The sequence below is a fragment of the Annulohypoxylon truncatum genome (assembly GCF_022578515.1).
Source record: "Annulohypoxylon truncatum strain CBS 140777 unplaced genomic scaffold F4807scaffold_34, whole genome shotgun sequence".
In the NCBI taxonomy this organism is placed as follows: Eukaryota; Fungi; Ascomycota; class Sordariomycetes; order Xylariales; family Hypoxylaceae; genus Annulohypoxylon; species Annulohypoxylon truncatum.
The window spans coordinates 61953-81118 of record NW_025953820.1 but is presented as its reverse complement, the minus strand read 5'-3'; the positions used below and the strand labels follow the sequence as shown (position 1 = coordinate 81118).

The following is a 19166-nucleotide window of genomic DNA, read 5'->3' as shown; positions in this document are numbered from 1 at the left end:
TATTAAGCCGCATCGTGTACTTTCAAGTAATCTTCTGTGAATGTCTAAAATTTAGGGACTTGATATACACTCTAGAGTCGCGACTCAGGATTACTCCGACCCCTGGCGACCTCACGTCTTTTTTCCTCTCTCCCTCTTGCCATGACAAAGGAGCGGTGCGGCAGGGTAACTTAGTAGTACATACAGCAACATACGCCTTTATGTACGGATATTATTAGATGCTTTAGGAGGGTCGTAGACAATCTTCCTGGACTTGAGAGTCGCCCACTTGTATCGCTTAACCCACACGCTTAGAGCGAAGAGGACAGAAGTGACAGTCAGCACTTTCAATCCCATTCGCTTTCGGTCGTCCATCTCAGGTTCCGCCGCCCAGTTGAGAAACTCTACCACATCCTTGGCCATCTGCGATGTAGACGCCGGGGTCTCATCCTCGTACTCCACTAGCCCATCGTATAAAACACGGGCCATAGCGATACCTGTACCCGGGAAGTAAGGGTTGAAATTTAGACCAGCGCCCACCTGAGCACCTGCAGGAGGCTCCTCGGGATATCCGGTCAACAAGCTGAAGATGTAGTTGCATCCGCCGTGGCGCCCCTTGATAATCAAGCTTAGATCGGGAGGAAGGGCACCGTTGTTGGCAGCTCGGGCCGCCTCATCATTTTTATACGGGGCGGGGATATAGTCCGATAACTTTCCGGGACGCTTCTCGATCTCGCCCTCGTCGTTGGGTTCGGTGTCATATTCATTTTCCTCGGCCAATGCTTTCGCTTCATCTACCGTCAAAACGGTTCCGACGAGCGCTCGGTAAGGAACTCGGCTAAGTGAGTGACACGCCGCGCAGACTTCACGGTATACCTGGAAACCTCGACGGAGCCTGATAACCTGTTAGGAGTAAGAAAACTAGAAACAGGCGGGCTCGGGACTTACGCTTGGTGATCGAAAGTCTTTAACCACTGTTCATGAACCCACGGGTAGGCTGTCGGGTGTAAACTAAATTTGACGTATTAAATTCATAGGCCTAGGACGTGGGAAAGCGGACAACTCCGATCTGCCTTTCGACGCCCAATCAAAGACGATGCAGATGACCTCTCCTAATGGTATAGATGAACAAACTCACCCTTCTTCGGCAGGCGTCATTGCATGGGCGGTAGAACCATAGAGATGATAGTACCACGCTACGGATCCGATTGCGAGAGCTGTTGAAGCCGCCGCGGCTACGTTCAGTTTCATCGGAGATTCGGTAGAGGCTCCGGAGCTCGACGACGAGATAGATCGCTGGAGAATTCCAATGATTAGCCAAGTCCCTATCTCTCCAACTACATATAATAGTTATAGCCATCGTATATAAAGTCACCAGACGGAACTCGGGGTAGCGGATGGTGGCGGTTGGAGGATACCTTGGTGAAAGCGGTCGCGCCATTTCTGGCACCGTTGAGAATGCGCGTGGAGCGCAGGCAAGACCTTGCCAACATGGAGGGCGATGTTCTACCCGTTCGTGGGAGGTGCGACGGGTAGGTTGACAAGTCAATTGAGGCTTTTGATCGTTGGGGTTGGAAGAGGTCGATCCAATTTACACAAGCAGCACAAGGTTGAATATGAAAAAGTGCTCAGGCCTCGAAGCAATTGGAAATAGGTGCGTCCTATTGGCCGAGGTTAGCTTCGTTGAACCGGCCCATTGTTCACGTGACATAGACCACTAATAAACTTTAACTTTGAAATCATACGGGCATCCACCCATGATATCACGGGTAGTTTCACAGAAGTTCCGTTCAACTTACCTAAGCAATTTACGCACTTACTAGGTACCTAGGTACTACACAAGGCAGTGGATAAAAGGAAACAATCCATCTCGGTGTGGTTTTGCTATTGCCGAGTCAGGTCCATTTTCCTCGCTTTTGAAAATTATATAATTCTAACACCGAAATAGCCTTTTCCTTTCCATCTCTTTTCCCTTGCAGACTATTTGGATATCTTCAAATTTTATATCCCTTTTTGTTACAAATGACCATAATTACTCCTTGTTTTTTAGGAATGGTGACCCCCAAATTCACTGGAACCCATTTACACCGGTAACCCTTCTTCGCTCCTTAACGGCATTGGCAAGACCATCGAGAACCGCGACTGTATCTTGCCATCCGATGCAAGCATCGGTAATACTGACACCGTACTGCAGGCCGGCCTTCCCTTCTTGCGGCACCTTCTGGCTGCCTGTAGGGGACGTAATTAGCGACCTAGTCCACGTATTTAAGCCTGTTAAATTGACTGACCTTCGTTAATATTGCTCTCAATCATGACACCCATGATGCCGGTCTCTCCCTTGGAAATCTGCTCTGCTAAATCAGCAGCAACCAAGGGTTGGTTCTTGTGGTTCTTCAACGAGTTTCCGTGACTGCAATCCACCATAAGTCGCTGCCGCAGACCAGACTTCGCCAGGGCTGCCTTAGCCTCTGCGATGCTCTTCGAGTCAAAATTGGTACCACGACTTCCACCGCGTAGGATTACGTAGCAGTCCTCGTTTCCGACGGTGCCAACGATGGCTACAACTCCCGGTTTGGTGACAGAGAGGAAGTGATGAGGGTGTCTAACGGCGCCAATTGCGTCAATTGCGACTCTCAATGTACCGTCTGTACCATTCTTGAATCCTACTGGGAACGAGAGGCCGCTCGCCAACTCTCGGTGCAGTTGACTCTCAGTCGTCCTCGCACCTACCGCACCGGCCGAGAGGACATCTGCCAGGAACTGTGGCGAAATGGTATCCAACATCTCGCTAGCAATCGGCATCCCCTTGTCGGTGAGGTCAACAAAAAGTTGTCTCGACATACGCAACCCCTTATTGATGTTGAAGCTGTTGTCAATATCCGGGTCGTTTATTAGACCTTTCCAACCCACCGTCGTCCTTGGTTTTTCGAGGTAAGCTCGCATAACGATAAGCAACTCGTTTTGATGCTTCTCTTTTTCCTTTAACAGCATATCGCAGTATTCGAGGGCAGACTTTGGATCGTGAATGGAGCAAGGACCAATGATAACTAGGAGTCTCTGTTTATCATCGGTGCCATTGACTACAGCTACCACCTCTTCGCGGCTTGAGAGTACCGTTTTCTTTGATCTGGCCGTCTGGGGGATCTCATGCTGAAGGAGGTCGGGAGGGGTTAGAGGATTGTAACCGCGAACTGGGAGACCGATTAGCCCCGCGATTGTCTTTCTTATTCAAAGGACCGATGCCTACTTCTCCAATCCTCGCTGTCGAGTTTGTTGCCCATATTCTTATTCTCGATGTAGAAGCTCTAATGAAGGGAGTAAAAAAGAAAAGTTAGTCAATGGTTCAAGCTCATCCATCTCCCATGTTGTTAAATCCGGGCGCACTTACAGACATGATGGGCGACTTATCAAAGGGGTTTTTATCTCCTGTCTAGTATAAATCGTTAATTCGAAGAAGGCCAACGGTTGGCAGGCAATTGGTCAACTAAAGACAACGCGATCCAGTGTCTTCTGTCGCAAAGGGATCGCAAAAAAAAACGGATCTACCTTTTCGATTCTAGAAAAATGTTAGCCCATTCAAGAGTCATAGTGGGGGTGGGTCAATTATAGTGAAATTCAATGGATTGATGAATCCTTAGCGAAACTCCGAGGGGTACCCACTCCGATGGCGGGGTCACACCGTAATCAATGACTCGGTAGGATTTACATACCCTAGTAACTACATGTAGTTTGATCCAATGCAAGGTACTCGATTTGACATCTCGCGCCTTCTGCAATACAGAGAAACACATGCAAGTTGATAGGATCGAGTCACTGATAAACATACGATAGTTATGTCAAGCCGATCCCTTGTTCCAACTTTATTGTGCATAATCAAAGAAACTTTGTCAAACCTATTCCAATACGTCTGATTCATTATCTTAATCCTCTTTCAAGCCTCGGCCGGTCCGGTATACCGGGACCGATATGTAGGTAATTATTAAACCTTGCGATCTATGTACATAATTTGAATATCAAGCGGAACATTGATATTAATCCACTGTGTATGAAGATAGATTATTCATTTTTGGCTCGAATTCCCGAAGGAATGGCCACTGCTTCTTTCTCAAATTTCTCGATTCCATTGATTCTCCCATACGTCCACTTCAACAGTATCGTGCTTCCGGTCATTAGGGATGCAGAAAACGTAAAGAGAATTGCGCGCTGCCATGTGCTCAGGATGTCAAAGATGGGATAAGGATACCTTTGAGGCGGTCAGGGATCGACAAAGCTCTCTTTTAAAAGACATAAAACAACAAAGAATCTTACCAGCCGTTGTGATAAAAGCAATACTCGACCCAAAACCAATATAGGAACGCTAAGCATTCGCTTAGAGCTAACGCCGAATAGCCACGTATGGTCCACGGCGGGCTCAGGAGCAGCAGATCTATCGTCAGAAACAGGGCGGGCGCCGCGTGGAAACCGAAATCTGGAAGGAAGTCGAGCTGAAACTCGGGTGGAAAAACAAGACTCTTGTCGATTGCACAGAGCCCCCAGTACAGGATGCTAATTAGTACCTCCAACGGCGTCGAACATACGGAGAGTACATTCTTGAGCTTAAATAGCCGCGAGGACAGGGTGACATCAGCCAGGAAACCGACAACGTATGTGCATAGCGCAAGGGTCAGGCCGATGATCGTAAGAAACTGGAAGTGCCCGCCAAATGCCGCCGACATTGGAGTTTCCCATCCGAAAAGAAACCTGAAAGAGGCTATGAAGGACAAGATTCCCCCTAAATGAAGTAGTATAGAAATTTGTCTAGACGGAGAGGCAATCCTCTGAAGCGGATGACGAGGAGCCATTTTTGGCAGCGAAATGAACGACGATTCGATGGACGCAAATAGGCTTTGCAATTTTTTTTAATTTTTTTTATTTTTTTAATTTTTCTCAGAATATTTGATATAGGTAAGCAAAACAGAGCACTTGACCTACTAGGTGGAAGCCAATACTAGGAAGGAGGTAAGTGAGATTGGTGTAAGGTTGGAATTTACCTAGGCAGATACGTACAATGGATGCTACCCAAATTCTCGGATCAGTTCAAGCACCGTCGTATCCACATACATATGCGTGGTGTTAGGTACATATGGATGTACTATCCGGTACGTCCGGCATCTACCTACTAGGTACATATCTGTACCAATGACGCTGCCACGTTCGCTAAAACTTGTAAAGCTTGACAGCCCCGAGGCCGTTAAATCCGCTTCAGCATGAATTGTGGGACTAAATGAATGACTTTTGCCCAGCACAGCCCCGGCAGTATGTAAGTACAGGTACAGAAATGTATGTATACCTTCATCGAGCAGTAGCAGAGCCCACCCCCTTTTACCTTCTAACGTTTTCGCCGATACTTGGCATCTCGGGCGCTTCGGAGAGCATTAAGATAGCGATGCGAATAATCGGACTCTGGCCTATTCCATACAATAATTATCTGTATGCCTACACACATGCCTAATACGCCAGGCATTCGTCATTTGTTGTTCGTGGTTCAGCTTCCGGATTCATAACTCCGGGACCAAAGTCAAGCCTTCGATACCAGCATGTATTACCGAACTGCGATGAAGTACTTATACTATATCGACACTGAGTATCTTAATATCTTCCTCCGGCTTCTCCTTATAGGTCCGTACATTCTCTATCCTGTGGATAACGTCTAACCCCTGTACCGCTCTTCCGAACACCGTGTGCTTGTTATCCAGCCATGTGGTCTTTTCCGTGGTAATGAAGAACTGGCTTCCATTCGTGTTCGGACCGGCATTCGCCATGCTGACAGTGTAGGGTTTGTCGTGTCTGAGAGTACTAAACTCATCCTCAAACTCCTTTCCCCAAATACTCTCGCCCCCTGTCCCGTCACCCAAGGGGTCGCCTCCCTGGATCATGAATTTGCGTATTACTCTATGGAATATGGTGTTGTTGTAATAGCCACGTTTTGAATGGGTCACGAAATTCTCGACTGCCTTCGGCGCGGCATCCGGGAAGAGCCGGATGTGGATGTCTCCATACGTCGTATGGAGGACAGCTGCCGTGCCAGTCTCGCTAGTCTTCTTTTCGACCGTCTTCTTAGGATTCAACATCGTCGGTTTCTCGTTGTGAACATCTCTCTCAGATCTAGATATTTCTTCGTCATTTGTAAACATATAAAACCGAACTTTCCCAACGGCTGTCGCGAAGAGGATGGGGTCTCTCGCCTCTGATTCTTGTAGAAGAGGATTGCTTGAAGCCGCCATCGCCACGGTTGTAACGCCCTTTTTCTGGGGCTGTCCTTGATACAGAGCTAGGTTGACTGGGCGGAGGTGTTCATCTTTCCCGTATACCTTCACGACCTGATTGGTAAAGGTGTTCAGGACTTTGACACCAAACATAGAGCCGTACAGAATGAAATGGCCTGACTCGTCAAAGATTACATTGACCTTATTCTGAAGTGAAGTGGATTCGATATCGCGCTCCGCCGCCAGTCTTCTTCCGAAATCAACATCATCTAACTTTTGCATAGCTGTTCCAGCTCGCTGCATCTCTTCAATGACTTGCAACGACTCATCATACGTCCGATATAGTTTGGCGGACGCAAATTCGAAAACTCGAATTTTTCGATCGGGCATGGAGAATGTGACAAACTGGTGACCTGAAGGCGACATGTTCAGAGAAACGGGGGCCGACTTCGCCTTCTTGAAATCGAAAAGGTTGGTAGAGCTTTTGTACTGGAATACATTTTCTGGTTTCTCGTAATTGGTACTCGGAGACCAGTATTCGAGCATACCGTTGTCATCGGCAGAGACCACGCAGTCGTAGGCATCATTGAAAGCCATTATTGATACAGGACTCCTATGCAAGCTCTGTATTGTGTGTATGGGAGTTTGATTTTCTCCTCTACCATCATAGATGTAAATCAAGGGTTTTGCGTCGTCCGAAACAGCCAGAAGTGGTAGAGATGCGCCAAGCTTATGTACCCAACAAACACATTTAGGCGCATAGTCGAGAGGTAACATCGCAAGGAGATCGAAGGTGACAACATCAAAGATCTTGATAGTCTTGTCGGTTCCAGCTGTTGCAAAGCTTCGGCCATCCTGACTAACAGAGACGGATTGTACATCTCCTTGATGGGCTTTGAACTCCTTGACGAATTCAATCCCTTGCGCAACCTTTTTCCAAAATTTAACTACCCCATCGACAGAAGTGGTGATTAGAAAATCGGATCGGGTGACATTCACGAACGATAGTTGCTCTTTGTGCATTAGGGACCTAGAGTAGCGCGCTGATTTTGGAAGTGCTTCGATGTATAACTTTTCGTGCGGTAGTCTTCGTCGTTTCTTCTTGGGTGCCGATGCTGAAGAGGGCAACTGGGGTCCCATATCGTCATCCGAGGAGCCATCTGAAGCTAGCTGTTAGTTGATTGATTCCCCCGAAAAAGAGGTTTCATGTTTCGTACCATCGCTGTTATTTTCCACGAAGTCTGAATGGCTTCTCTTATTACCTGCTTCAGCCATTTCGTAGGTAAGATTGTGTTGCGCTGTCGTGATGGAACAGAATTGAAAGATTAGTGTTTAATTGACAATCAGGAGTGCACCAAATTGTAAGAGAAAGGACGTTTTGTCATATTGCTTGTCTGTTAATGATAGTAGGTGGTTATTGAAAATAGAAGCTAGTAAGATATAGCTCCAAATTTTTTGAGGTTTAACAGTCGCGCGTCGCGCATTAAACATTTGGGTTAGGTAAACTTTTAAGATCGTCGGTGTTTGAGACATCCAACAAGCCGCTTCAATCAGTTCAAGGTTACCTACCTATCTACCTATCAGGTACCTATATACTTGCGTATCACATGATGTTACCTACTGGCGACACAAGCTGCCCCACATACGTACCAAATCCTTACCAGCTGAAGGAACCGAAATGACTAACAAAACCCTTGTGAACCGTTCCTTACCGCAGAGCTGCCGCATCCGCTTCCGAAACCTTAACAGTCTGGCGGTATCGCAGCCCTGGAACCCCACGATTCAAAAAGATGATAAATGAGCATACTGTACTGTACTATATGTACTGTACCATACATTGTACTATATCGTACTACAAGAAGTACATATTGTACCAGGGCTATGTGTACGTAATGGATGAAATCGCTAAACCTGATCAAATTACTATTAGCGTAGTAATACCATTGTACCAGCACCAAGTCAAGCTACGGGTGTTGATCGGATATAACAGCATACGACCTAAGCACTTCAGCCAGTGAGGGCTCCCTCTTGCGCGAAGCGGAAAGCGGGGTAGCACGTGTATACATAGTACAGGGCGCTACTATAGTCACAGTGTGGCTTGGATATCGCGTAAACTGTATCATAGCTGCGTAGCAACTATGCGCTAGCCTGCTTTTCTTCTTCCTTCTTTTCCCTCGCTTTCTCGCATGAGTCCCTAGTCATCGGGACCAAGAGCAGACCAACTACAAATGGCATTGCGACCATTATGACCATTACCACTACTACCACCACTACCACCACCACTCATAATTAATCCTACCCGTGGACCACTACTACGACTTCGTAGCCCGCGTAACCATCCCCCAGACATCCTAGGCATCCCTCGGTTCCAATGCAGAAAGGAGCTTGACCAATTCCAGGCATCGCATGTGGTTGGGGTTTCTTGCAGAATGTGCGCTTACCACTACCACAATCACAACCACTACCACTACTACTACCACGTCCACGTCCCCGTCCACGTCCCCTGGTCCTGGTCCTGGTCCTCGACCTTATCTTCTCGCATTGCTAGACCAAAGATAGTCGGTCCAACAAGTTCTTGTTGTAAACTCCTCACGCGTGAGAGGAAGGGTTTAAGGCGCAGAGCTATATATCAATCACAATCCCATTCCCAATCCCAATCCCAATCCCATCCATAAAATCGCCCTCACACCATACATACAACCCATACTTCTCGCAACCGACTCCTCGGGACTGCAACTGTACCATCTCATCCCATCCTTCAGTTTCGCTTCTCCTCCTGCATTGGTCAGCGAGCCGTGTAACAATCCTTCCCAAGAAAAGAAAAAAAAAAAACTGCCTCTCACGCAGAGAGTCCTGCATGTCGAATATGCGCCACAGTCGCCGCTGGAACGAGGGATATTGTGCTCGTGCAAGTTCCCACACTTAGGCCATTCGTTGTCTCTCTAGGTAGGACTCGTCGGCGTATAATGCCACGTCCGAAAAGACCCGGCGCACCTGAACCGAAACGGCGAAGTCGAAATGGATGCTGGTAGGTCTCATTTTACCCGTTTGACCTTCTCTTCTCTTATCCATCTCCTCGCCCGTCCCGTCCCGTTGCGTTGCGTTGCGATGTCGTGTTGTGCTTTGTTGGTTGCTCTACTAACTTAATCATAAGGCCGTGTAAAAACCGCAAAATCAAATGCGGCGAGGAACGGCCCAATTGCTTAAAGTATGTCACCTCTATTTCCTTTACTCTAAATTCATAATTTCGGGAGACTCGGCCGTGGTTAACTAAACTGTCGTTTAAAAGTTGTCAGAGGACGGGCGAAACATGTGACTATAGCATCCGTTTGAACTGGGAAGGTCGAAGGGGGAAGCGACCAGAGCCCGGCGTCGTAGACTTTGGCCGAGAAGTTCTATCGCCGCCATTGCCCGCCAGAGGGTTCAAGCTGGTCCACCAGTATCCTCTATCTGACGCTCCAGGAACGCGAAGACTTGAACCCCTTTCCGGGCCGGCAACTCAGCCAAAGGCTGAACGTAATAAAGTACTTCCCCAGCCCGTAATTCCTTTGGAGAATTCGCCATCCGCGAGTGTCGACGATACGGACTCCTCCTCCGTGCCAAGAAGTAAGCGCGCGAAGCTGACGTCGGATCATCAGTCGCCTGACCTCCAATCGGCGCGACTAATTGAGCATAGGCATAATTCCGCGGCGAGCTCAACTTTGGATTCGAGCGTGGCCTCTTTCCGGTTCGCAGTTGGCTCTGGTTTGTCGGCTGGTTCTCCACTAACTCCTACTACGTCATCTACATATAGCGACGACGACCAACGACACGCGAGTCGCAGGCTTTCCGTAAACTCGCTTTTGTCGGCACCTCCTGGCCCACAAGCTTTTCAAGATGAGAACGCTAGCCGCATAAGGACTGGCCTTCCGCCGATAGACACTCGGGCGCGCATCTCGACAGAAACCACTTATCATGGCATTGATCGAGGTTTTCCGGATCATGACCTGGGTAAGAACGACGATATGATTGCTATTAGCGGGTCTTCGCCACTACTACAACGCGAGTTCATGGACGCCCCTTTCATTGAACAAGGCGATGATCTTGTTTGGACCGAATTCGGATTCGGAGTAGAAACTAACGAGTTTAACGACGAGGAGGGCGGGTACTATTCAAAGCCGGTGTCAATATACATACCTCGAAATCTCGAACCCCTTCCATCGAAGTAAGTGAGACTCATTCGGGAAATTGTGTATACTACTATAAAGCAAATACTGACATTCTCCTAGGCTGGTGGATAATCCTATGAACCTTCTTGTGAGTAGCTTCATCCTAAAAAATAAAAAAATAAAAAATTTTCAAGTCGCATCTAACATCTAATAGTATTTCGTAAGTTGTCCCATTGAAATGAGGCCGGCGAATTTTACTTACGTATCGTCAATCAGCATCATTTCTTGAACCATACAGCCCGAGGTAAGTTCGCCTTCTGACATATGCTCGATTCCATACTAAATATATGTTGAGTCCTCGTCCCTTACGATGATCCACACGCCAACCCTTTTCGGACAATTCTCCCGCAAATGGCTGTGAAGGATGATAACCTGCTAGCTCTTCTGCTGGCCTATTCAGGTAAGAAAACCAATCATGTTAGTGTCCGAACGATGACCTAAATCAATTGGATAGCTTCACATAGGGCACGAGTCTTGAACCACCCAGAACCTACAATCCGGATCGCTTATTGGGTGGACGACGTGTTCCCTGCCCTCCGGCAGGCTCTGGATGACCCGAACAGGAATTTCTCGAATGCGAACCTAGCAACGGCTATTATGTTAGCGTCCCTTGAAATAATTTCGCCCAAAGTATTTGGATATGACATCTCGTGGCAGAGGCATCTGGGTCTCGCGAGGGAACTTATAACTGCGCGTCCAGGTGGTCTCCGTGGCCTACAGTCAAACTTCCGCCACGATCCGGTCTGCTCTTTTCTATGGAGTTGGGCTGCATATCTCGATGTCATCGGTAGTCTTAGTGGAGGCCCCAAAGGCTCCTCGTCAGCCTGGATATTCGACTACGAGTTGGATGACATCGACGACGGCTACGATGAGATAGACTGCATAATGGGTTTCACTACACGATGCATCTATCTTCTCGCCAAGATCGCTGATCTTGCTCGTAAGTGCGATAGCGACCGCATTGGAGATGATCTTAATATGCGACATGACTGGGAACCTAGTGAAGAAGTATTCGAACAGGCCTCGAAGATCGAAGCGGCGGTTACAGAGAGTATGGTCCAGTCGCCAGTACCTTGCAAGCACATACATAAGAAAGGCGACGTCGAAAAATGGGATAGGCGCGAAATGGAAGCAACAAATGAGGCATTTCATTGGGCTGGGCTTGTCCATCTATACCGTAGGATTATGGGGAAGCCATCCGAGGATAGGACGGTTCAAATGGCGGTACGAAAGATCATTGAATGTTTTGGTCGCATTCGACCGGGTGGGACGGCGGAATCGTGCCTCCTATTTCCAATGTTCACTGCGGGATGTGACGCGAGGGACGAAGGTCAGAGAGACTTGATTCTTCGAAGATTCGTAACGGCCGAGAATCACGGAATGACGCAGGTAAGTCGGGTGAGTCCACCTTCTAGGTTATTACTTCTAACAGAACATAGATCCATAATGCACGCCGGCTAATGCAAAAGGTGTGGGAGACGCACAAACCTTGGGAAACGTTGGTTAGCACGGAATTCATTGGATAATGGATTCGGTAACTGGGATAATGGGGCATAATGTCTACGATATAATGTTTTCTAGGTGGCTTAGGCCCTTATGGTTGATACCAACGACACGGATCATCGCAACCACAAACTGTGGTTTATACGTTATGAGAGATATTGATCGAGATGGATGAGCATGTGACGTTTTCAAATCGTTGTCGAATTGCATAACAATACAGTTAGTTGTATGGGAAGAAAGAATGATATCAGTTGAGCGTGATCCTTTGAAAGCACTTGAATACCTACCTAGGCATGTATGAGGTAGACGTTTTTGGGTCACACATATATTGAAAGGCATCTACATGTCCATGAGGTATTCACGTGCCTGGTCACGATGTAGAATTTATACCCGGGTATCCACAAGAGTAGCAAGCTCGGAAGGGACGCAACTTTGCTTGGCGGCCAGGTACGAAGTAGCGTCCCGCTATTCAATGCTCTTGGCATTGAGATCTCGGGCAGGTTACACTTAGGTACCTCCTACCTACCTCATTACTTGACGCATATATGTAGCGGGGTCTTCGATTACCCCACCATTATCTCAACGACCACGACTTGTCTAAAAGTTAAAGCTTGGACGCGTTACAATTTATCATCAGCGTGTTCAATTTGTGCGATTCGATCAATCATTGGCAACAATCAACTCCCCTGGGTCGCATGAAAGGAACAGTAAATTATAATCAATTATGGATATTGACGACATCTTGCGAGAAGTCGATCCTACGTTCGACTCAATTCCAGAGGAGACGCGCGACCTCCAGGCGCTAACACGTGCTTGGATGGCAGAAAGATCCTCGCCCGAACTACTCGAGTATGCGGCGCCGTGCATATTTATCTATCCTATTCTTAATGACCCGATACTAATAAGTTTTCGTACCTTCCAGCTGGCCAACCGACGGCCTCTTCGAGCGTATTAACGAGCGCATCAAGCAACAGATTGAAAAGGTCGAAGATATGACTGGTGATATGGATCCAAAGACCAACTTTGCCCTGATCGTTATACAAACCGAACTCGAGCGTTATAAGTACCTGGTACGGAGCTATCTGAGGGCCCGCATAGCTAAGGTAGGATCATACGCCACTCTACCTATAAGTTACTGGTGTTAAAAAATACTGCAATTCCTGTTAGATCGACAAGCACACCCTACATTATCTATCTAGCCCCGTGCTCCAGGCACGCCTCTCACCGCCGGAGCTAGCATACGCGACACGACATCAAGCCTTACTCCACAACCATTACCTATCTTCTTTCTTGTCATCCTTCCCGGCGCCTCTTCAGAACCTCAACGACACTGCTGGGAACATCAGCATGGTCGATGCTCCGGATCTAGATACGGCCGTGTTTATTCGTCTGCTTAGAGATACGCTTGTCGAAGGCCGCGGAACCGACGCCGATGGCGAAATGAATGGCAAGAACGGCGATGTTGTCATTCTAAGGTGGGCCGACGCGAAGAAGTTGGTTAGCTCGGGATCAGCAGAGATAATATGAAGCCAAAAATGAGCTCATGCCCAGTTCGCCCTATACCTGTTTGCCCTATCTTAATACATTTAGTGAGGTGGAAGACTAAGAGCTGCCACCAGGCCTCGTGGCATTGCTTCTCGATGCCCCATTGCGTCCTATGAAGTCCAGTCAACTATCGTCTTATGATAAGTTGAAATGGCGTGTATATCGACAGGGACTTATCTTTGCCGAAGAAGGCGCCACAGGAGGCGGGGAGCACCGATGCTAAGAGGAGAGGGGGCCGGGACATAAAGACGATACCGATCCATTTTGAAGAACCGGTAATGCTAGCGATGGACAAGGCTCGCCACGGCCTTCTCCAGACCCGAGTCTATATCCAGTAAGAACTGGGCCTATCGTCCCAAGACTTAGGAAAAATCTGCAAGGCAATCCCGATAATATCAAGGCCGTTGCGGCGGCATCCAGTATGGGTTCAATCTTGAGGTAAGATTGCAGACAGGAATAGATATATCTGAGGCGGACACGTCAGTGGAAGGCCATTGAAAGTGCGATACTTTCTATCGTCAAGGCTATGGCCAACACTGTATTTTCGTTGGGGTGGGGGAAGGAGTTATCTATGTGTAGGTTCTCTTACGAGAGTTTTCAGGGGAAATGATTAACAGTATGTAGTGGTTTGGGTTATAAAGTTATAAAGTTATACAATTATCATAAGGTTTAATTAAACACAGAAATGCGTCAGATACCTATTACCTACATACATAGTACTAATTAAATATCTATATACACCAACATGTATGTTGATAGTGGGGTTATCTGGGAAGAGACAAACTTAACAAGCTTGGAAGTCGCATCCATGGATGTATGAGTGATGTCAAAGTGGTGCTACCTAGGAAAGCACCTATTAGTGGTTTGACCTTTCCCCACCAAGGAGAAACGGAAGTCTCATCCTTTGTTCTTCCAATCTTCTTCATCCAACATTCTCTACCAAATACATAGGTACTTCATGTAGACGTCGCCTTTTGTCGCATACCCGTTTATTTGGAAGGGACTAGGCCAGTTTTCTGAAATGTACTACAGTTAGTCGAGTTATGACTTGTATACATTTTACGTGGTTATTGATCAGCCGTACCATTGCGTATCTTACCTACGTCTTTCGTTGACGCGACGATTGGGCAGCTATCCGCAAAATAAATATTCCTCACGTCCGCAGGCGCTCGTAACTAGTTTACCATAATGAGTGACCTTCAGAAGGCCTGGGCTAAGAATCGCTTAAGCGCTTTACCTGCTGAGAGTTTCGATGAGAGGGAAGAAGAGGAGCTCGGCCATGTGTCTGAACTTCCGGAACATTTTGACGACGATTCGTCTTCGGCCTCGTCAGCTTCTTCTACGGGAACCGTCATCCCGTCTCCGAGCCAGAATCTATTTGCCAGACCCCAGGGGTAGTCCCTCTCAACCTAGATGCGCTCACTTCCACGGCAGCTGATTTTGGTATACAGCGCGCCGAGAGGACGGTCCCTACAGCAGATCCCCTGGACTACCTACTTCGAGAGGGAATTATTCCTACATGACCCAAGTCGTCCTACAAATCCAACAATCCATGCTTACCTGACCTCTCCTGTCGGAAAGGGTCCTCTATTCGTCATGCACCATGGTGCGGGCTCGTCAGGCTTGTCTTTCGCCGTGGTCGGACATGAGATTCGAAAACGCCTCCCGTTTGCTGGCATCCTATCGCTCGATGCAAGGGGCCACGGCTCAACCACTACTTGTGATAGTCAAAAAATCGATCTCAGTCTCGAAACCCTTGCTTCAGATCTCCTCTCTGTGATCTTACTGACTCGAAGAGAGATGAAGTGGCCAGAGCTGCCACCCATCATTTTAGTTGGTCATTCGCTCGGAGGTGCAGTAGTCACCGAGGTCGCAAAGACGGGAAAGCTTGGTAATGCTGTCCTGGGTTACGTCGTTCTTGATGTGGTTGAAGGGTCGGCCATTGATGCCCTGCAGAGCATGCACACTTACCTTTCAACGCGCCCAGCCGGTTTCCCTACCCTAGAAGCAGGGATCGATTGGCATATACGAACAAGGACGGTCCGCAATTCGCTTTCTGCACGCACTAGCGTCCCTGCCTTACTCACGCTCAGAGAGAGCCCAGGGGATGCGAGGCCGTGGAAGTGGAGGACGGACCTTGGTGCCACGCAACCCTTCTGGGAGAACTGGTTCGTGGGACTAAGTAAAAAATTCCTGGGGGCAAAGGGTGGGAAACTATTGCTTCTCGCAGGGACGGACAGATTAGACACGGAATTGACAATCGGCCAAATGCAAGGTTCGTACCATCCCACTATATTGAATTTGATTGGTTTTAGAGTATTGACTTATCTGCTGCGCCAGGAAAATACTCCTTACAAATATTCCCGGAAGCAGGGCATTTCATACACGAAGATTTGCCGGAGAAGACAGCAATATCCCTCGTGGACTTTCACAAGCGTAATGATAGAAGCGCTTTAGTACTACCCCCTAAAGTGTCTGATCTTCTTAAACAAGGCAAGAAGGTTTAGTAGTTTGTCGGCTGAATACAACTGGGTTAGAGTAGTTCTCGCATATGCTGCATTGACTAAAGAGCCATTCTTCTCTAGTAAGAGGTATAATATCGTGATCATCATCCCATACGCGCACAGCCCGCCCTTGGCGGCCACAAATATTAGCAAACCCCTTTTTTTACCCCCTTGTATATGTCCATGTAAATGCCTTCATTCACCAACTCACCCTAAAACCTAAAAGGGGATATATGCCTGCTCAACGCCTTTAGATGCCAACCTCCCTATCCCGAATCCCTATGATGTAAGCTATAACCCATTCTCAGGCAGGGATTGCCATAGTTTCGGCGGGTGGTGTTTTTGCCTGGGCGCGAGCCCCTCGTTCCGACAAGTTTTTCTTAGCCTGAGGTTTCGACCGCGACTCTGCAGCGTCCCCCCCTGCGGCGAGAGCGCTGTCGTTGGTCTTCTTATCTTTCTTCCTTGCGGTATCCGGATCGATGTCGCGGCTAATGTCAACCTCACGAGCCCGCTCCAACAGATGATCAAGGCCAAGTAATTGGCACATCTGTGTGTAACTCTTGCAGCTGCTGAGGGAGCGGTACACATACTGCTTCCCCGGTATGAGTTGGCAAAGTAAGAATTTGGTGTTTCCGAATTTGTTTTCGACCTCCATGGCGTAGCGGATATATTGTTCTACGACTTGGTTCCACGGCAGGAAACCCCCGTCAGCCTTGCTCCTGAAGCAACTAGGGTTCTTTTCGGCCTGGGTTGCTATCATGGCACCATCGACACCATATTCTTTCATAAGCTCGAGCGCTTGGTCTCTATTCTCAATGTCACCATTCATGAGACATGCAACACCTGCTTCTCGACACAGGTTTGCTATCATACGGAGTTGACCCCGAATAGCTCGCTCTCTCGGCCGCATAGGGGTTGTTCGGCAGTGGACCGTCAGGCCTGTTATACCAGTAGCAACAAGCCTCCTAACCAACGCTTCGGTCTCTTGCGCGGTCTCGAGAATCCTAATCTTGACGCTTATCCCGATCTCGAATTCGGGCGTTATTTTCTGGACTAGCGCTTCTAGGATGGAACATAATTTATCGGGAGTCCGAAGTAGAGCGGCTCCCATGCCATCGTGCGTGCTGAAGGGCTTGGGGCACCCGGCATTCACGTCGATACCTGCGACGTCGGCGGCGACTTGTCTAGCTGCCTGTACCGCATAATCGGGATTCGAGGTACCGATCTGGAAGATGAGTTTTCGTCCTTCTTTCTCGGGGTGCAACCTGTATATTACACTGTCTTTCACATCGACCGGTGGGTTCCTGGTACCTAGAGATGGTTTCCTTGTCCATTCAATTGTCTTGGTGTCTGGGTTGAACTGTCTCGTCGTTCCGATCATGGACCTATCCACAGTTTCGGGTCCTAATCAACGATGAGTGACCTCTTATGAACGGAAAGAAAAAAAGGAAAAAAGGAGAGCGCAAGAGAGAAAAGGAGACGCACCCCATACTAAGTCGGCACCATAATGTAGAGCCAGCAGCCGCGATGGTAGCTCTCCAGAACGAACCATAGGCGCGAGGACAATTTTGCCTCTGTAATCAACACCGTTGCGGGGAATTGGGACCCTCTTCGGTTCGGACGCCATGATACCTCTTATTAAGTGACGAAACCATGACATGTCAAAGAGTCGGGGAGAAAGTAGCTAGGCTTGTCATAGAGTGTTCCAAGTGAGGATTGAATAGGTATGTGGAATTAGGTACATGTGGTCCCGCGAAACTTTTAGTAATCTAATCTTATCTAATCCGATATCTACTACGTACATAATAATCGAAGCCACATGGAAAATAAACATTTCCATCATTTCCACAATCCCTTACCTCCACATCTGATCCACTACAAGCTCTCCGACAGTCCGAGAAGCTTACATAGTATAGTGTATATGTAGATGACTAAGGATAGGTGCCTATCCAGTAAGTCGAGTCTATGGATGTCGCTCGATGCATTTCGCGCAAGCTAAATATCACGAACGAATTCTGGCAGTTTCGCCACCGGCGGGTTTTCTGGAGTTATCATTCGATACTAGATCTACTAGGTGGACATGTAGAATTCTAGAACCACAATACGAACGAATACATATCTAGATCTGCATGTAGCGCTGTGTCACCCCGGTGAAACTCAAGTAATACCTAGACAGCTAAGCAAATGAATAGCAGTTTTGATTAAATATCCAGGTACCTACCTAGGTATGTAACTTCGATTTGGGATGCAATCCTTTGAGTACCACCAAGTCTTTATACCTGCTCCCTGCGTATAAAAGCGCATTATACGTCTGCTCATTTGACCGGAGTTGTTGTATATTTTGGTGTGCAGTACTTCAGTCCTACCATAGGAATATTGTTTGATACTAAGAATAGATTAGGTACCGTACTCTTAAACTCATAGTAATAATAGTAGGTAAGTTTTCGCTCCGACCCGAAACTTTGTACATGTACCATGTTTAACGGCCTGAAGTTAAATCCGAGATGCAGCCTTACCCGGAACCAAAACTTAAAAAACTTTGGAAACCTAAATATATGTGCCTGCCCTTCTTACGTAAATTGGTAGGTGCCTAGGTATCCATATGAATATCGTTGTGCTTTTGTAATCTAAAGACAGTTTGGTTGTTTTTAAAATCTATATATCCATGGACGTATATATTTTTTTTGTTTCTGACGCCCATTGCCCTCCCGTTCTTGTGTGTGATCCTGAAAGATCTTAGGCCGAAACAAGCATTCCACCATTCCACAGTAGCTGCAAGAATTCACTAGGCAGGTGAGATGAATATGAGATACCTAGGTAGGTAATTATTAGTTAACCTTAATGTGTCATTGTTGATCGTTGTGTTTTTATGCGCCAAATAAGGCTTGCCTATTATTGCCTTTTATTGTATCGCCGTCGTTTCTCATCTATGTACATGTTAGTCCCTCCTTTTGAAGTCTCACGTCAGCTTGCGGGCTTTGATTTCCAGGATTGAATCTGTCCCTGCAGCTCGTTGGCGAGCGTACGTCATCGAGCATTTACTATGTACATAGGCAACGTAAAGTCTGCCGAGTTATTCGTGTTTATGCGCCAGCCTAAGAGAGAGTCTGTTCGAACTGTGACTCTTTGCGCCGAAAACTTATGTTATTTAACCTTAGAAGGTAAACCGCGACGGGGTTCGG

The 19166-nt window shown here is 47.5% G+C and overlaps 7 protein-coding genes across 7 annotated transcripts; 3 read left to right on the top strand and 4 right to left on the bottom strand.

The window, feature by feature from the left end:
- Positions 1-198: 198 nt before the first annotated feature.
- Positions 199-3373, bottom strand: F4807DRAFT_453386 (3-deoxy-7-phosphoheptulonate synthase; the record flags this gene model as incomplete). The annotated part of the gene is made up of 7 exons (XM_048000449.1): positions 199-874; positions 928-990; positions 1118-1275; positions 2066-2208; positions 2268-3170; positions 3227-3284; positions 3368-3373. 7 exons carry the CDS (start codon positions 3371-3373, stop codon positions 199-201), a joined length of 2007 nt encoding a protein of 668 aa, XP_047850930.1.
- A 134-nt stretch (positions 3374-3507) lies between these two features.
- Positions 3508-5048, bottom strand: F4807DRAFT_438913 (FAR-17a/AIG1-like protein). Its single transcript, XM_047999165.1, has 2 exons — positions 4288-5048; positions 3508-4222 (listed from the first exon to the last, which is right to left on the bottom strand). The coding sequence occupies exons 1-2, from the start codon at positions 4818-4820 to the stop codon at positions 4036-4038; spliced, it is 720 nt and encodes a 239-aa protein (XP_047850929.1). The 5' UTR covers positions 4821-5048; the 3' UTR covers positions 3508-4035.
- An 81-nt stretch (positions 5049-5129) lies between these two features.
- Positions 5130-7757, bottom strand: F4807DRAFT_438912 (uncharacterized protein). Its single transcript, XM_047999164.1, has 2 exons — positions 7442-7757; positions 5130-7384 (listed from the first exon to the last, which is right to left on the bottom strand). The coding sequence occupies exons 1-2, from the start codon at positions 7497-7499 to the stop codon at positions 5583-5585; spliced, it is 1860 nt and encodes a 619-aa protein (XP_047850928.1). The 5' UTR covers positions 7500-7757; the 3' UTR covers positions 5130-5582.
- A 1137-nt stretch (positions 7758-8894) lies between these two features.
- Positions 8895-12462, top strand: F4807DRAFT_438906 (uncharacterized protein). Its single transcript, XM_047999163.1, has 9 exons — positions 8895-9252; positions 9379-9432; positions 9514-10428; positions 10493-10520; positions 10587-10592; positions 10649-10676; positions 10728-10832; positions 10887-11821; positions 11872-12462. The coding sequence occupies exons 1-9, from the start codon at positions 9191-9193 to the stop codon at positions 11956-11958; spliced, it is 2220 nt and encodes a 739-aa protein (XP_047850927.1). The 5' UTR covers positions 8895-9190; the 3' UTR covers positions 11959-12462.
- Positions 12463-12526: 64 nt separating this feature from the next.
- F4807DRAFT_229503 (GINS complex, Sld5 component) lies at positions 12527-13863 on the top strand. Its single transcript, XM_047994144.1, has 4 exons — positions 12527-12784; positions 12858-13038; positions 13103-13485; positions 13555-13863. The coding sequence occupies exons 1-3, from the start codon at positions 12660-12662 to the stop codon at positions 13460-13462; spliced, it is 666 nt and encodes a 221-aa protein (XP_047850926.1). The 5' UTR covers positions 12527-12659; the 3' UTR covers positions 13463-13485; positions 13555-13863.
- Positions 13864-14578: 715 nt separating this feature from the next.
- Positions 14579-16138, top strand: F4807DRAFT_229471 (protein phosphatase methylesterase). The gene is made up of 3 exons (XM_047994143.1): positions 14579-14874; positions 14932-15755; positions 15821-16138. The coding sequence occupies exons 1-3, from the start codon at positions 14669-14671 to the stop codon at positions 15985-15987; spliced, it is 1197 nt and encodes a 398-aa protein (XP_047850925.1). The 5' UTR covers positions 14579-14668; the 3' UTR covers positions 15988-16138.
- F4807DRAFT_229467 (dihydrouridine synthase) lies at positions 16113-18191 on the bottom strand. Its single transcript, XM_047994142.1, has 2 exons — positions 17470-18191; positions 16113-17388 (listed from the first exon to the last, which is right to left on the bottom strand). Exons 1-2 carry the CDS (start codon positions 17642-17644, stop codon positions 16289-16291), a joined length of 1275 nt encoding a protein of 424 aa, XP_047850924.1. The 5' UTR covers positions 17645-18191; the 3' UTR covers positions 16113-16288.
- Between the last annotated feature and the right edge of the window lie 975 nt (positions 18192-19166).

What these genes read in the sequence shown, in the direction of transcription:
- F4807DRAFT_438913 (XM_047999165.1), bottom strand. Translation starts at nt 4,820, where the DNA reads ATGGCTCCTCGTCATCCGCTTCAGAGGATTGCCTCTCCGTCTAGACAA. An exon ending in TGCTTTTATCACAACGGCTG is followed by an intron (nt 4,223 to 4,287) that starts GTAAGATTCTTT and finishes ACCGCCTCAAAG; the next exon opens with GTATCCTTATCCCATCTTTG.
- F4807DRAFT_438912 (XM_047999164.1), bottom strand. Translation starts at nt 7,499, where the DNA reads ATGGCTGAAGCAGGTAATAAGAGAAGCCATTCAGACTTCGTGGAAAAT. An exon ending in CGTGGAAAATAACAGCGATG is followed by an intron (nt 7,385 to 7,441) that starts GTACGAAACATG and finishes AGCTAGCTTCAG; the next exon opens with ATGGCTCCTCGGATGACGAT.
- F4807DRAFT_438906 (XM_047999163.1), top strand. Translation starts at nt 9,191, where the DNA reads ATGCCACGTCCGAAAAGACCCGGCGCACCTGAACCGAAACGGCGAAGT. An exon ending in CGAAGTCGAAATGGATGCTG is followed by an intron (nt 9,253 to 9,378) that starts GTAGGTCTCATT and finishes CTTAATCATAAG; the next exon opens with GCCGTGTAAAAACCGCAAAA. An exon ending in TCTTCTGCTGGCCTATTCAG is followed by an intron (nt 10,833 to 10,886) that starts GTAAGAAAACCA and finishes TCAATTGGATAG; the next exon opens with CTTCACATAGGGCACGAGTC.
- F4807DRAFT_229503 (XM_047994144.1), top strand. Translation starts at nt 12,660, where the DNA reads ATGGATATTGACGACATCTTGCGAGAAGTCGATCCTACGTTCGACTCA. An exon ending in TCCTCGCCCGAACTACTCGA is followed by an intron (nt 12,785 to 12,857) that starts GTATGCGGCGCC and finishes CGTACCTTCCAG; the next exon opens with CTGGCCAACCGACGGCCTCT. An exon ending in TGAGGGCCCGCATAGCTAAG is followed by an intron (nt 13,039 to 13,102) that starts GTAGGATCATAC and finishes AATTCCTGTTAG; the next exon opens with ATCGACAAGCACACCCTACA.
- F4807DRAFT_229471 (XM_047994143.1), top strand. Translation starts at nt 14,669, where the DNA reads ATGAGTGACCTTCAGAAGGCCTGGGCTAAGAATCGCTTAAGCGCTTTA. An exon ending in CTATTTGCCAGACCCCAGGG is followed by an intron (nt 14,875 to 14,931) that starts GTAGTCCCTCTC and finishes TTTGGTATACAG; the next exon opens with CGCGCCGAGAGGACGGTCCC. An exon ending in GACAATCGGCCAAATGCAAG is followed by an intron (nt 15,756 to 15,820) that starts GTTCGTACCATC and finishes CTGCTGCGCCAG; the next exon opens with GAAAATACTCCTTACAAATA.
- F4807DRAFT_229467 (XM_047994142.1), bottom strand. Translation starts at nt 17,644, where the DNA reads ATGTCATGGTTTCGTCACTTAATAAGAGGTATCATGGCGTCCGAACCG. An exon ending in TGGTGCCGACTTAGTATGGG is followed by an intron (nt 17,389 to 17,469) that starts GTGCGTCTCCTT and finishes ATCGTTGATTAG; the next exon opens with GACCCGAAACTGTGGATAGG.